The 12859-nt window shown below is 32.5% G+C and overlaps 1 protein-coding gene across 1 annotated transcript in view; it reads right to left on the reverse strand.

The window, feature by feature from the left end:
• The window catches only part of LOC145241301 (uncharacterized), a 262494-nt gene that overhangs the window by 76 nt on the left and 249559 nt on the right, over positions 1–12859 (reverse strand). Inside the window, exons 17-22 of the mRNA XM_080104065.1 lie at positions 12591–12761; positions 10337–10487; positions 8453–8506; positions 7003–7158; positions 2188–2313; positions 1–320 (exon numbers count right to left, since the gene is read on the reverse strand). The exon at positions 1–320 is cut by the window's left edge and continues 76 nt beyond it. Coding sequence (XP_079960191.1) covers positions 28–320; positions 2188–2313; positions 7003–7158; positions 8453–8506; positions 10337–10487; positions 12591–12761 — 951 coding nt within the window. The 3' untranslated portion in view covers positions 1–27. The remainder of the gene's footprint in view (positions 321–2187; positions 2314–7002; positions 7159–8452; positions 8507–10336; positions 10488–12590; positions 12762–12859) is intronic.

Below are 12859 nucleotides of genomic sequence, written 5' to 3' on the forward strand. Positions count from 1 at the left end.
ATCAAATGGGCGTATTTTGCGTGAGTTTTAAGTCGTTTCTGTTATTGTTCCATAATTTGTTTGTTCGTTGTATATTGATTCTTCAAGTTTCCTTTTGTCTTCAGCTTTCTTTCTCGCGATGACTCCTTCAAAATTGTTATTGTCCGTCGCGCGATTACTGACCAGTCTTTTATCCAAGAAAGACCAACTTGTTTTGTACCCGGCGCCAAAACGGTACGGCGCCCGTGCCAACATGTGTACCAGAGTCGCCAGGCGATGAACCAGCATGCACAGGAACTGCATAACGAATATGAAACCGAATACTGCCAGAAACAGGAATCCTGAATTAAAAAGTACGAGTGAACAGAAAATTAAAATAATTTTAAATTGATTCGATGTATATTGAAAGGTGAGGAATCAGTGTTTTGTTATTGTGTAATAGTACTACACTTAGAAAATAATAATAATAATAATAATAATAATAATAATAATAATAATAACCACAACAATAATAACAATAATAATAAAAAATAATAACAACAACAATAATAACAACAATAATAATAATTATAACAGCAACAATAACAATAATGATAATAATAATAATAATAACAACCACAACAATAATAACAATAATAATAACAATAATAATAAAAAATAATAACAACAATAATAATAATAATAATAACAGCAACAACAACAACAATAATAATAATAATAATAATAATAATAATAATTCTGATTTTGTTTATCAACGTCTCTCTGGAAAGGGATGGGATTCATTTCCAGAGGATTTCCCTTAACATCGGCTTCAAACCAGGAGCTTCAAAGATTAAGGGGTTTTCTAAGGATGTTGGTGGTACCTATAATTGCAGAGGTTTGAAGGCCGCCTAAAACATCGGGGATTTGTAGCTGTTTCAATTGTCCTTCTAGACGACTTGATACTACTCCTAGTGTACCAACTACGACCGGGATTATTTGTGTTTTAACCCCGTTTATACGCGTTATCTCCAAGGCCAATGGGACATAATTGCTCCACTTCTCATTCTCCTTCTCTCTCACATTCCTGTTCTAGGGTACTGAAAAGTCTACAATCTGCCAGTTTTTTTAGACCTTATCAATGACGACCAAATCCGGACGATTATGTTCCAATTGCTTGGTCGTTATGACACTTTTATTCCACCATACCTCTACCTTGCCATCCTCACTTGTTCTCACTTCATCATGAATCTCTTCAAACCATTTTAACAATAATAACAACAACAATAATAATAACAATAATAATAATAATAATTGCCATCACATAAAACCAAGAGAATTTTATAAATTGTTTCTCATCCGAATAAAGATCGATCTAATTGCATTTAGCTTATATCACATGAAATGTGCAAATGAAGGAAGATAAAAATTTTAAAAAAGGCAAAGACATTCACTGGTTCAGCTAATAGTTAACTATCATAAACATTGAATGACCACAGTTTCAAAATCATAACTATGTTAACCCAAGAACTAACATGGCCATTGAATGACCACAGTTTCAAATTAATAACCATGTCACACCCTTATCATAACTCTTGAATTACCTTGGTTCCCAAATCTTAACTATGCCACAACCTAAATTATCATAACTACTGATTTACCACGGTCAAAATTCATGACCATGTCATGCCCAACAATATCATAACCATTGAATTACCACGGTTCCAAATAAATAACCATGTCGCAACTCCAAACCTATCATAACTATTGAATTACATGATAACATCAAAGAAAGTAAGAAATAATATTTCCTTTTGTGTTTTTCGAGTCGTAAATTGTAAACCAGATTGCGAAGGACAGATGGTCTCAGAAATGTGAAGAGAATTTGCCAACGGAAGAATAATTAAGGTTTTTCCCTTTTAGTCTTATGTAACTTGGTCTCTATTAAAAATGGGGTGGAACATATTAGAGGAGGATTTGGGGGTAGAGACGATAGAAATGCATATAGAGAAGTAGGAGACAGCGTGATTCATAGGTGAAGATACATTCATGCAAATTATTTCAAATGAAACATTAATAAAAAACATTAAGAAAAAACATTAAAAAAAACATTAAGAAAAAACATTAAGAAAAAACATATAAGTAAATTAAATAATGAGATTAAAAGATTAAAAAAGTGGGAGAAGGTTTTGTTGCATCGTTATCGTGTAATCAAACCAGTTGCCTTACCCAGGGGATTTGAGCTGAGGACTGTGAGTTGAGCCTGCGATGCCATCGTTGCCAAGACAACCAACCAAAGACTGTTGCTTACAGCCATGATGATCACCCAATTATTGCGCAGGTCTCCAAGTTTGTCTAAAGCAATTAAAAGATAAAATCAATCTTATTTTCACTCGCATTTAAATTCACTTTAGCTGAAGTTGGCTATCTTTTAACTATATCAAAGACTAAAAGTGTATGTTGGTCAGTCCGTTAATCATAATTTTCCCACCAAATGCAGACCTTAATCTATTATATATACGGCATAATCAAGTTGACATGCTGGTTTTTCGTTAGATCACCAAGCAATGTTGAACCTGGTCAGTACCAGATTTGGAAATACCAGGCGCTGTATGTACGAGGACGCTTCTCTGTAAGAGCTGCAAAAAGCTAATGTCGTCATTTCGCTTGATCGGGATATATATGTGACTGGGGATCACTTGTGAATTTGATATTCTTTAAAAACTTCCTTCAAAGGAAAAAGCTGGTACAATCCATTCAAAGTGAATGCCACATTTCTTTCTTTTTGTTTTTTTCTTTTGAGACAGCTTTTCCCGTCAAATCACATTGTTAAGCTAAGTTGAGTCTGGTCATACTTAGATGGGTGACCATTTGAGAATACTAAGCACATAAATGAGTGTCAGCCTTGCTGAGGAGAATGACAGGCGACAGAATGGTGTCTTGTCATGGGAATGGTTCATGCCCTCCATCCCATTAAACACTATAAGGTTGCGGTTAAAAGAAGAACTTAATGAGCTGAGAAAGGAATTTTACTTACTATTAGTCAAGATTTGATATCTTCAATCCTGAAAATCTACTGTGTCCTGCCATACAACATTAGCTCTTTAAACACTTATCGCTATGAATTATGATTTATGTAATTGTTGACAAACAAGCAGTTTATGATCCGATCTATTTAACTATATATACGTTCCATTTAATTATATCAGGACGATGATAATGACTACTACTACGACTAATAATAATAATAATAATAATAATAATAATAATAATAATAATGATAATAATAATAAAAAATAAAAATAATAATAATAAATAATAATAATAATAATAATAATAAAAATAATAATATTAATAATAAATATAATAATAAATAATTATAATAATAAATAATATTAATAAAAATAAAAAATAATAATAATAAAAATAATTATAATTATAATTATAATAATAAATAATAATAAAAAAATAATAATAATAATAATAAATAATAATAATAAAAATAATAATAATAATAATAATAAATAATAATAATAATAATAAATAATATTAATAATAATAAATAATAATAATAATAAATAATATTAATAATAATAAATAATAATAATAATAAATAATATTAATAATAATAAAAAGAATAATAATAGTAAATAATAATAAATAATAATAATAATAAATAATAATAATAATAATAATAATAATAATCAATAATAAATAATAATAAAAATAATAAATAATAATAATGATAATAATAAATAATAATAATGATAATAATGATAATAATAATAATAATTAATAATAATAATAAATAATAATGATAATAATAATAATTAATAATAATAATAATGATAATAATAATAATAATAATAATAATAATAATAAAAATAAATAATAATAATAATAATAATAATAATAATAAATAATAATGATGATAATAATAATAATTAATAATAATAATAATAATAATAATAATAATAATAATAATAATAAAAATAAATAATAATAATAATAATAATAATAATAATAATAATAATAATAATAATAATAATAATAATAAGAGAGGGACCGAGGAAAGCATTACTCAGACATTCTGTGGATGAGTGCAAAGTGCTGGAACCTCAGAGATTTTTATTACCACCAAAATTCTAGTGATGACCAATTGGCGTTGATCAGCAAGAAATCAATGCCAAGTTGCTGTTGCGATAATGCAAAGTTATTTGCAAAAGTTATCGAAAGAGGTGGAGAGTAGTGGAAATCTGGGGAGACTTATTATCATCCAGATTCCAGGAAACACCACCGATTATTATCATTGTGTAATCTTGGATGATATCTTGTGTAAAAACTTTGAGTAAGTACTAATAAAAATACAACAAAAGAATCAATTGCATTCATTTTAATCTGTCTGTTCTGTATCCGTTCAAGGCACAGTTAGGGATTGATAGAGTTCGGTCACAACAATACCACATTTACTTTAAATTTTGTTATCAGAAACTACTAAGGCGATCTAGCTGAAATTTTGTATGGACCTTTGTTATGATAAGATAAAGTGAAATAAGCATTATGGTTTCTGTTTGATACTCAATTAGGGATTTTTTTACAAGGGAGTCACTACTTATCAGGACCAAAAGGCCACTTGAGGATAAAGGTTAATGAGTGCATGGTGTTCAATAGGACAACAGTGTAGTAATCATTAGTGGTGGAAATTGGGTATTATTTGATTATTTACAGGGTCGGTTCAACAAGATCTTGTTTATATTGGACTTGAAAATGAGCATGTTGTAGTTAGCTGGAAAGCGGACTAGCAGAACAGAGTTCTACAGGTGTGCAGTTCTAGGAAAGAAGCTTTGTTCATTGAATTTGGGTTTAGATGTGAGCACTGATAGAGAGTACTGGAAATTGTTGATAGTGCTTGTAGCTGAACAAGTACTTTTGTGAGTGTTTCGCAGGGAGGAGCATAGATCGAAGCTCAGACGAGTACCTGCCATAGAAATAAGGATAGAACAGAGCCAGGCTCACAACATCATTTTTGTAGGAAAGAGGTTGCAGGGATCACCTACTAGATTTTGAAGCCAGTTTTGAACTCTGTCAAGACAGGATAAGATGCTCCAGATAGAAGATTGTGTTGGGAGTGAGATATCTTCTAGAGCAGTAGAATGATGCAACCATTTTCCCAGCAAGCTTGAAAACTGATTTAATGGAAATTTTCCATTACAGGTCAGGAGTGAAGGTCACTCTCAGAAGCTTATCAAAGCAGGGCGTTTCTTTGAGATGAGAGCCATTCATATGAATTGGGGCTAAGTGGGGATCAAGTCGTTAGTGGTGACAAGATAGAAGCTTGCTTTTAGATGCATTAAAATTAACCAGCCACCTTTTGCCCCATTGCACCATGTGCACAAGGTCGGAGGAAAGAGACTCAAAGAGATCTTGATCGTTGCTGGCCTTTGAAATGTTGGATAGATGGTAGTGTTGTCTGCATATATGTCGACGAATGAACTTAGAATGTGGTTTGAGAGATCATTGATAAAGCTAAGGAAAGGAGCTGGGCCCAAGATAGATCTTTGAGGTATGCTAGCGTTGATACTTTGAGTTTCAGACTTCTGCCCATCAATGACTACTTGTATGAACCTATCATACAGAAAGGATTCAATCGTTAAGAAAGTATTTCCAAATATTCCATAGCTAGAAATCTTGTGAATTAGACTTTTATGCCAAACCATATCAAATGCGTTTGATACGCTAAGAATGATTGCTCTTGAGATGAAGCCTCCGTCGATAGATTCACTGATCCTATATGAGATTACAATCATTATATCAACTGTAGACGTCGCAGGACAGAAACCATATTGCTTGAGTAGGTAGTTTTCTCTAAGGTGGTTGACTATTTTACACAAATTGAAACCACTTACTCATGACACACAGAAAACTAATTGGTCTGTACTAAGATGCAGAAGACCAATATCCTATATTTTTAAATATTAGGCAGACAAATGAGGTTTTTCAAGGTGTTGAGTAGCATTTTTCTCTTAGGCATCGATTGAAAAGCTTTGCAAGAATGAGTGTTAGCTCTGGTTGCCTCTTTTTCAGTACTATAACTGGAATTTTGTCAGGACTAGTTGATTTGCTGGCATCAAGGTTTTTGATGAGGGTGGTAATATAATGAACGGATGTGTGGATGTCACTTAACTTACGTTCAATCTTGGGAAGAAATTTGGGAGATAGGGTGTCCTGATCACATAAGGTTGAGTTTGATGCAAAGTTCTTGGCAAAGAGTTTGGCTTTGTTAAATGCTGACGAAAACACCGCAGGCATGTTGATGATGGTCGTGATAGAAGACTCACATCTGTTTGGGACCAAATGAACAAAGCATATGGTTCTCTCGTGTTTTTTTGTTTTGTTTTTTTGTTTTTTTATAATCTTTTTGTAGTTCTAAATGCGAGTTTAGTTTCAAAACATCTATTGTATATAAAGCAAAACATTGCATATAAAGCAAAACATTGCATATAAAGCAAAACATTGTATTTAAAGCAATTGAAATGGTGGTTTCTAAGAGTAATGGTGGCGTTCAGAGATGTACCATGGCTGACCGTTCAGTGTCAAAAATTCTTAATCATTCTGAACAAATGAGCGACTTAATAATATGTGTTACACAACAGTCATCCGATAATTTACGTCTTGACATACATCTCTAGTCATAACACATGGGCGCCACTCATTCGATCATCCAGTATTAACTCTGATGTCAACATTTACGTGAACTTATTATTGCATTTAAAAAACAATAAAAAGTTATAGCCTATTGACTGTTTTAACTTAATGATTTGATATGGTTAAATTTGCGTTAATCTTTGCATTGAATAATAATCCCCATCAATTCTTTACTCGGCATCGAACGGATTCCATAATATATAATTCGTTGCATCACACCATAACCAGGGTCCATACAAAATTTCAGTTCGGCCTAGTAGTTTCCTAGAAAAAGTGGAACGGATAGGAAGACAGACAGTTAAGGTAATTTATGTGATTGAATTGTGTGTTCTTTTTCACCTTTTAATTCTTCCTCCCTTCCAAATCCAGTATCTGGAACCAAACACGCTTTCTTCAGGGCTTCCCAAAATTCGTTTTCCTCCGGGTTGATGGTGGACTGTTTCAACACTGGGATCAACATCAGGTCATGGCGAATCTTCGCCCTCGTCTCTTCATCTGTTCACAAAATTGAGTTTTCATAGAAACAAGAAAATATAAATTATAAAACACTATTTTTTTTCCTTCGAAATCTGAGATTATGCAAGGACAGAATCATATATCCAAATTTATGCATCCACAAAAAATAATTCTTAGAAACACATAACAATGTTAAGAAGTAAATGTAGTTTGCTTGAAGCATTGTTTAGAGTGTATAAAAAAAGTAAATTATGAAAGCAATATGATGCAGATGTGTACGGGATAGACACAAATTGAAACAAATTAGAACATATAATGATGGAATGAGCTTTTTTTTACTTGGTAGTCACCACTTATCAAGGCCCGAAGACCATTCGAGAATAAGGGTTATGCTAATTCACCTTTTATTAATACAATCTATACTCCTATTAATATTTTTTGTATTGATATTCATATTAAAAACCATTTGTTTTTCATTCATCTACAAAAGATCTAGCTAATTTGCATATTCTTTTAAACATTTTTAAATTATTTCCCTATTAGTTTTTTTTTTCGGTTTTCTTATGGGATGATCATCTTTAGTTAACTATTACATGTAACTATATACATGCAGATAATTCTACATGATTTATACTTGCGTAATATTTGCGTAAAAAGATTATAGTAAACACAGACTACTTTCTATATATATATTCATGTATGCGTATATATATTTGTTTAAAAAATTTGCCTACCAATTTCTCTGTCAGTTTTTAGTTTACAGACATGAAACTTAATATATAGGGTATTCGAACCCAGGTAAAGCTTTATATTTCGCTTTTAGCCGAGGAAAATTGGTGCAAAAGTCAAAATTTAAAAAATGGAATTTGCCAGGTGAAAGTCGAACACCGACATTACGAGGCATATATATATATATATATATATATATATATATATATATATATATATATAATGTGCGTATATATATGTATATATATATATAAATATGCATGCATAACGTGATAGCTATTGGTTTATATTTTAATAATTAAACTTTCAAATCGTCAATCATGCAGATGAATTCCGAAATCATACAAGACGATTTTCCACGCATGAATGTATTTCAATTGGATCATTTACTGTGAACAAATACGATTCACTCTCTCCACCAAGTAATGATTGATCAAGTGATATCTATCTGGTCGCAGGTACTATATTCGTGTTTTTCTTCATCTAAGTGCTCTACCAAAGCTTGAAAATCTTGTTTGCTCTATTATTTCATGCATGGTTAAAGTTAGAATCTAGGGATTCGTATATTCTAGAAGGGCATTAATGAAACTGACACAAAACTTACCTCTTGTTGGATCTCTAAGTTTTTGTATGGCTTGATATAATCTTTTAATGTGTCCTGTAGGAAAATAAAGGGGAAAAATGAATGTCAATCAATATAAGTTGCAGGAGGTGACAGTGGTAAAGTGTTAACGACACAGACTGACGACCTAAGTTTTCCAAGTTCGAATACAGTTTGTTTCACAAAAATCATTTTCGCTTAAGATGTTGGTAACGTTTTCGTGGTCTATCCTGTAAGTACTTGATGTCTTTCTAGAAAGAATTCTGATTACAAAAATATCGGAGAAACCAATGCCAACAATAGAATCTTTGGATTTATACAATATTGTGATGATAATATAAGCTACACATTCTACAATCAAGGTTATAATGCGATTATATTAAAATTGTCATCCAAACAAAAGAAGTTTAGATGCAGATCTTTGCTTTTTTATATTTTTAATATCTTTCTTTTTGTGAAGTGAGTTGATTGGGTTTTGATGCCTTTTCGAAGTTTTGTCTTCGTCCTCCTTGGTTTGAATTATCATCTGTACTTTTTTTTAATCAGACCTTTTTATCATGAACAGATGTAAACGAGAAAATGTGAATTACACTTACAAGAGGTGTTCCGAATGTAATGCATCCTTAAAGAATAAACGATTGAACAAGAACATTTTGTTACATAATTACAGCCACAAAGGAAAGCGATAAAAAGATCAGGGAAACGAAATTATTCATTTTAGCTGCCTACTTACAACATGTCAACGAAATTATTCATTTTAGCTGCCTACTTACAACATGTCAACGAAATTATTCATTTTAGCTGCCTACTTACAACATGTCAACGAAATTATTCATTTTAGCTGCCTACTTACAACATGTCAACGAAATTATTCATTTTAGCTGCCTACTTACAACATGTCAACGAAATTATTCATTTTAGCTGCCTACTTACAACATGTCAACGAAATTATTCATTTTAGCTGCCTACTTACAACATGTCAACGAAATTATTCATTTTAGCTGCCTACTTACAACATGTCAACGAAATTATTCATTTTAGCTGCCTACTTACAACATGTCAACGAAATTATTCATTTTAGCTGCCTACTTACAACATGTCAACGAAATTATTCATTTTAGCTGCCTACTTACAACATGTCAACGAAATTATTCATTTTAGCTGCCTACTTACAACATGTCAACGAAATTATTCATTTTAGCTGCCTACTTACAACATGTCAACGAAATTATTCATTTTAGCTGCCTACTTACAACATGTCAACGAAATTATTCATTTTAGCTGCCTACTTACAACATGTCAACGAAATTATTCATTTTAGCTGCCTACTTACAACATGTCAACGAAATTATTCATTTTAGCTGCCTACTTACAACATGTCAACGAAATTATTCATTTTAGCTGCCTACTTACAACATGTCAACGAAATTATTCATTTTAGCTGCCTACTTACAACATGTCAACGAAATTATTCATTTTAGCTGCCTACTTACAACATGTCAACGAAATTATTCATTTTAGCTGCCTACTTACAACATGTCAACGAAATTATTCATTTTAGCTGCCTACTTACAACATGTCAACGAAATTATTCATTTTAGCTGCCTACTTACAACATGTCAACGAAATTATTCATTTTAGCTGCCTACTTACAACATGTCAACGAAATTATTCATTTTAGCTGCCTACTTACAACATGTCAACGAAATTATTCATTTTAGCTGCCTACTTACAACATGTCAATGCAATAACTGTTATTTTCTGTCAATAAGAAAAATTGGAGACAGATGGATTGGTTTTCATTTCAACCAGGATCAATGTGGTGGGTTACCTGATCATATATGTTGAGCTTTACAGATTAAAATGAAACATAGAAAACCCACTTACCTGTCCTTCTGATATCAAGTTCCTTTTTGATGTCGTGCAAACTCATGGATTTAAGGACGGCCATATCCTCTCGGGTGATGATCTGATTTTCAACAAAGTTTTTCTTGTAAATAGCTAAGCCAATATTTTCAAGCCATTCATCGGCTGTATCCTAAAATAGAAGAACATAAAAACCTTATCAAATATAGCTTAATCAGTTCCTGAATTATTTCCACGTGGGAATATACAAAATGACCTCTCCCCAAAATACCACTCATGGAATGATTAATAAAATTCACAAACCTTTCTGCATAATAAAACTTCAGCCTGATTTTGAGTTGTAAGTCATTTTAGTTTAAGAAAGAAATGTTGTTCCAAACAAAAAATCAATCCAGAGAAGCTTTCAATTGTAAAAGTTTACAGACGAAGATGAAGAGTTTCTGGTAGGTAGCCATTTCGAAGAAGTCTTGAATTGTAAAAGTGGAGACAAACAGCAAAGTTCCTTCTTGTATGAAGACAAAATGTTATTTAATATAGACCAATTAACAGGTACAGTTTTACGAGATCCTTGAAAGAGATTAAAACATCAATAAATTTGTGAACCGTAAAGTGTGTGTGTTGTTGTCTTTTTGGTCAGATTTCGTTGCAGGTGAATACACACGTGTCCCTTTGGAATTATGGACATTTGGAATCATGCACCCACTATGCTTTAATAAATGTGTTTATGACAAGACACCAATGGCGAAAATGACAGTGGCCACAGACAATATACAATGACTCATTTTTTTACAAAGGAGTCACCACTTATCAATGTTGGTAGAGTAGTGAAAGAGACAATATCGTAGTAATTGTTAGTACTGGAAATTTGGTAAATAGGATGACTTAAGGGGGCGACTTATCAAGAACTTGTTTATGTTGGACTTGAAGACGACCATATTGTAATCAGCTGGAAAGCAGGCAAATGGAAGAGAGTTCCACAGGTGCGCAGTTCTAAGAAATAAACTTTGTTCATGGATTCTACGTTTAGGTTTAGGCACAGATAAAGAGTGGGAGAAATTATTGATAATGATTTCAGCTAGACGAGTGTTTTTGTGAAAGTTTTGCAAGGAAGGAACTATAGATTGGAGCTCAGGCGAGCACTTACCATGAAAATAACGATAAAGAAGAGACAGGCTCGTAACGTCTCTTCTGTGGGAAAGAGGTTGCAGGGAAGAAAAAAGGACATCCCCCACTAGGTTACGAAGTCTATTTTGAACTCTGTCAAGGCAAGATAAGCTGCTTCTAGCAGCTCCAGCCCAGATGTGGAAACAGTACTCCATCATTGGAAGTACTTGGCTCTTACAGAGGTAGAGAACTGCGTCGGCAATGAGATATCTACTAGAGTGGTACAATGATTCCATCATTTTCTTCAGCAACTTTGGCAACGTATTTGATGTACGTGTTCCATTTCAGATCAGGAGTAAAAGCCAGACTCAGAACCTTGTCAAAATATGAAACCTCCCCAAGACGAGAGCCATTCATTTCAATTGATGCCAGACACGGATTACAACTTCCTCTCTAAGAAACGCACTCAGTTATCCACGTTATGAAAAAGATCCATGAATAACACCCAGAGTTCCATCGTGGGGTTACACGGTATGCATATCCATCACGTCCATCGATATGCTATATTAATAAATGGGTACTAATCGAGAACCTGGCACAAGGTCGCGTCGGCATCTTCCGGCAGTTTACAGTAAGCAACCGGAAGTTTAATAATTTTTCAAGAGAAGTATATAATTTTTTCTTTAGCAAATGTTTCAGAGAAATAATTTCCTTTAAGGAGAAAATATGCAAACAACTACGAACGAAATTTTTTTTGTTTTAGAGATTATCTAATAAGCTTTTGGGGGGGGGGGTCTTTTTTGTATTTGTTTTTTTACAATAAAGGTTTCAATAAAATAAACGTTTTTTCATAGAAACAAATATTGCCGGAAACATTCAATCTACGAAAAGTATACGAAAATATGTCTTCTTTTTTTTTTTTTTTGCTTGTTTTTTTTTTTTTTTTTAATAACGAAAACAATTTTATCGTCAGCTGACAGCTGATTACTGATTGGATGATCACATCGGCTTTTTCCGATTGCTTTTCCGGCAGCTTAATGTAAGCTGCTGGAAATTGATGATGCGATCTTGTGCCTGGTTCTGGATCAGTATCAATACGTTTACACAAAACACTCACAATTAAACTGAAGCATGACAGACCAGCCGACCGACGAACAACCGTATAACTTACCGGTACTTCTGTGTTAGGTACGAAATCAGGCAAAAGTTTGATCTTTTGCAGCAAATGTTGTCTGTGTCCTTTCGATTTGATGCCAATGTCTTTCAGTTCTGATTCTTTCATTCCACTGATAAGACGCGTGTCATCGTATCCATGGCGACGAAACTTGCTGATGTAGAGTTCCTAGAAAATTTACAAAAGCAAAACAATAAGCAAATTACGAAAAATACAGGAGTAATCAAAATCCAAAGAGTACGTCGAATGAAAATGTATATCTATAT

The sequence above is a fragment of the Euprymna scolopes genome, chromosome 2 (assembly GCF_053919585.1).
Source record: "Euprymna scolopes isolate OS-2025 chromosome 2, ASM5391958v1, whole genome shotgun sequence".
In the NCBI taxonomy this organism is placed as follows: domain Eukaryota; kingdom Metazoa; phylum Mollusca; class Cephalopoda; order Sepiida; family Sepiolidae; genus Euprymna; species Euprymna scolopes.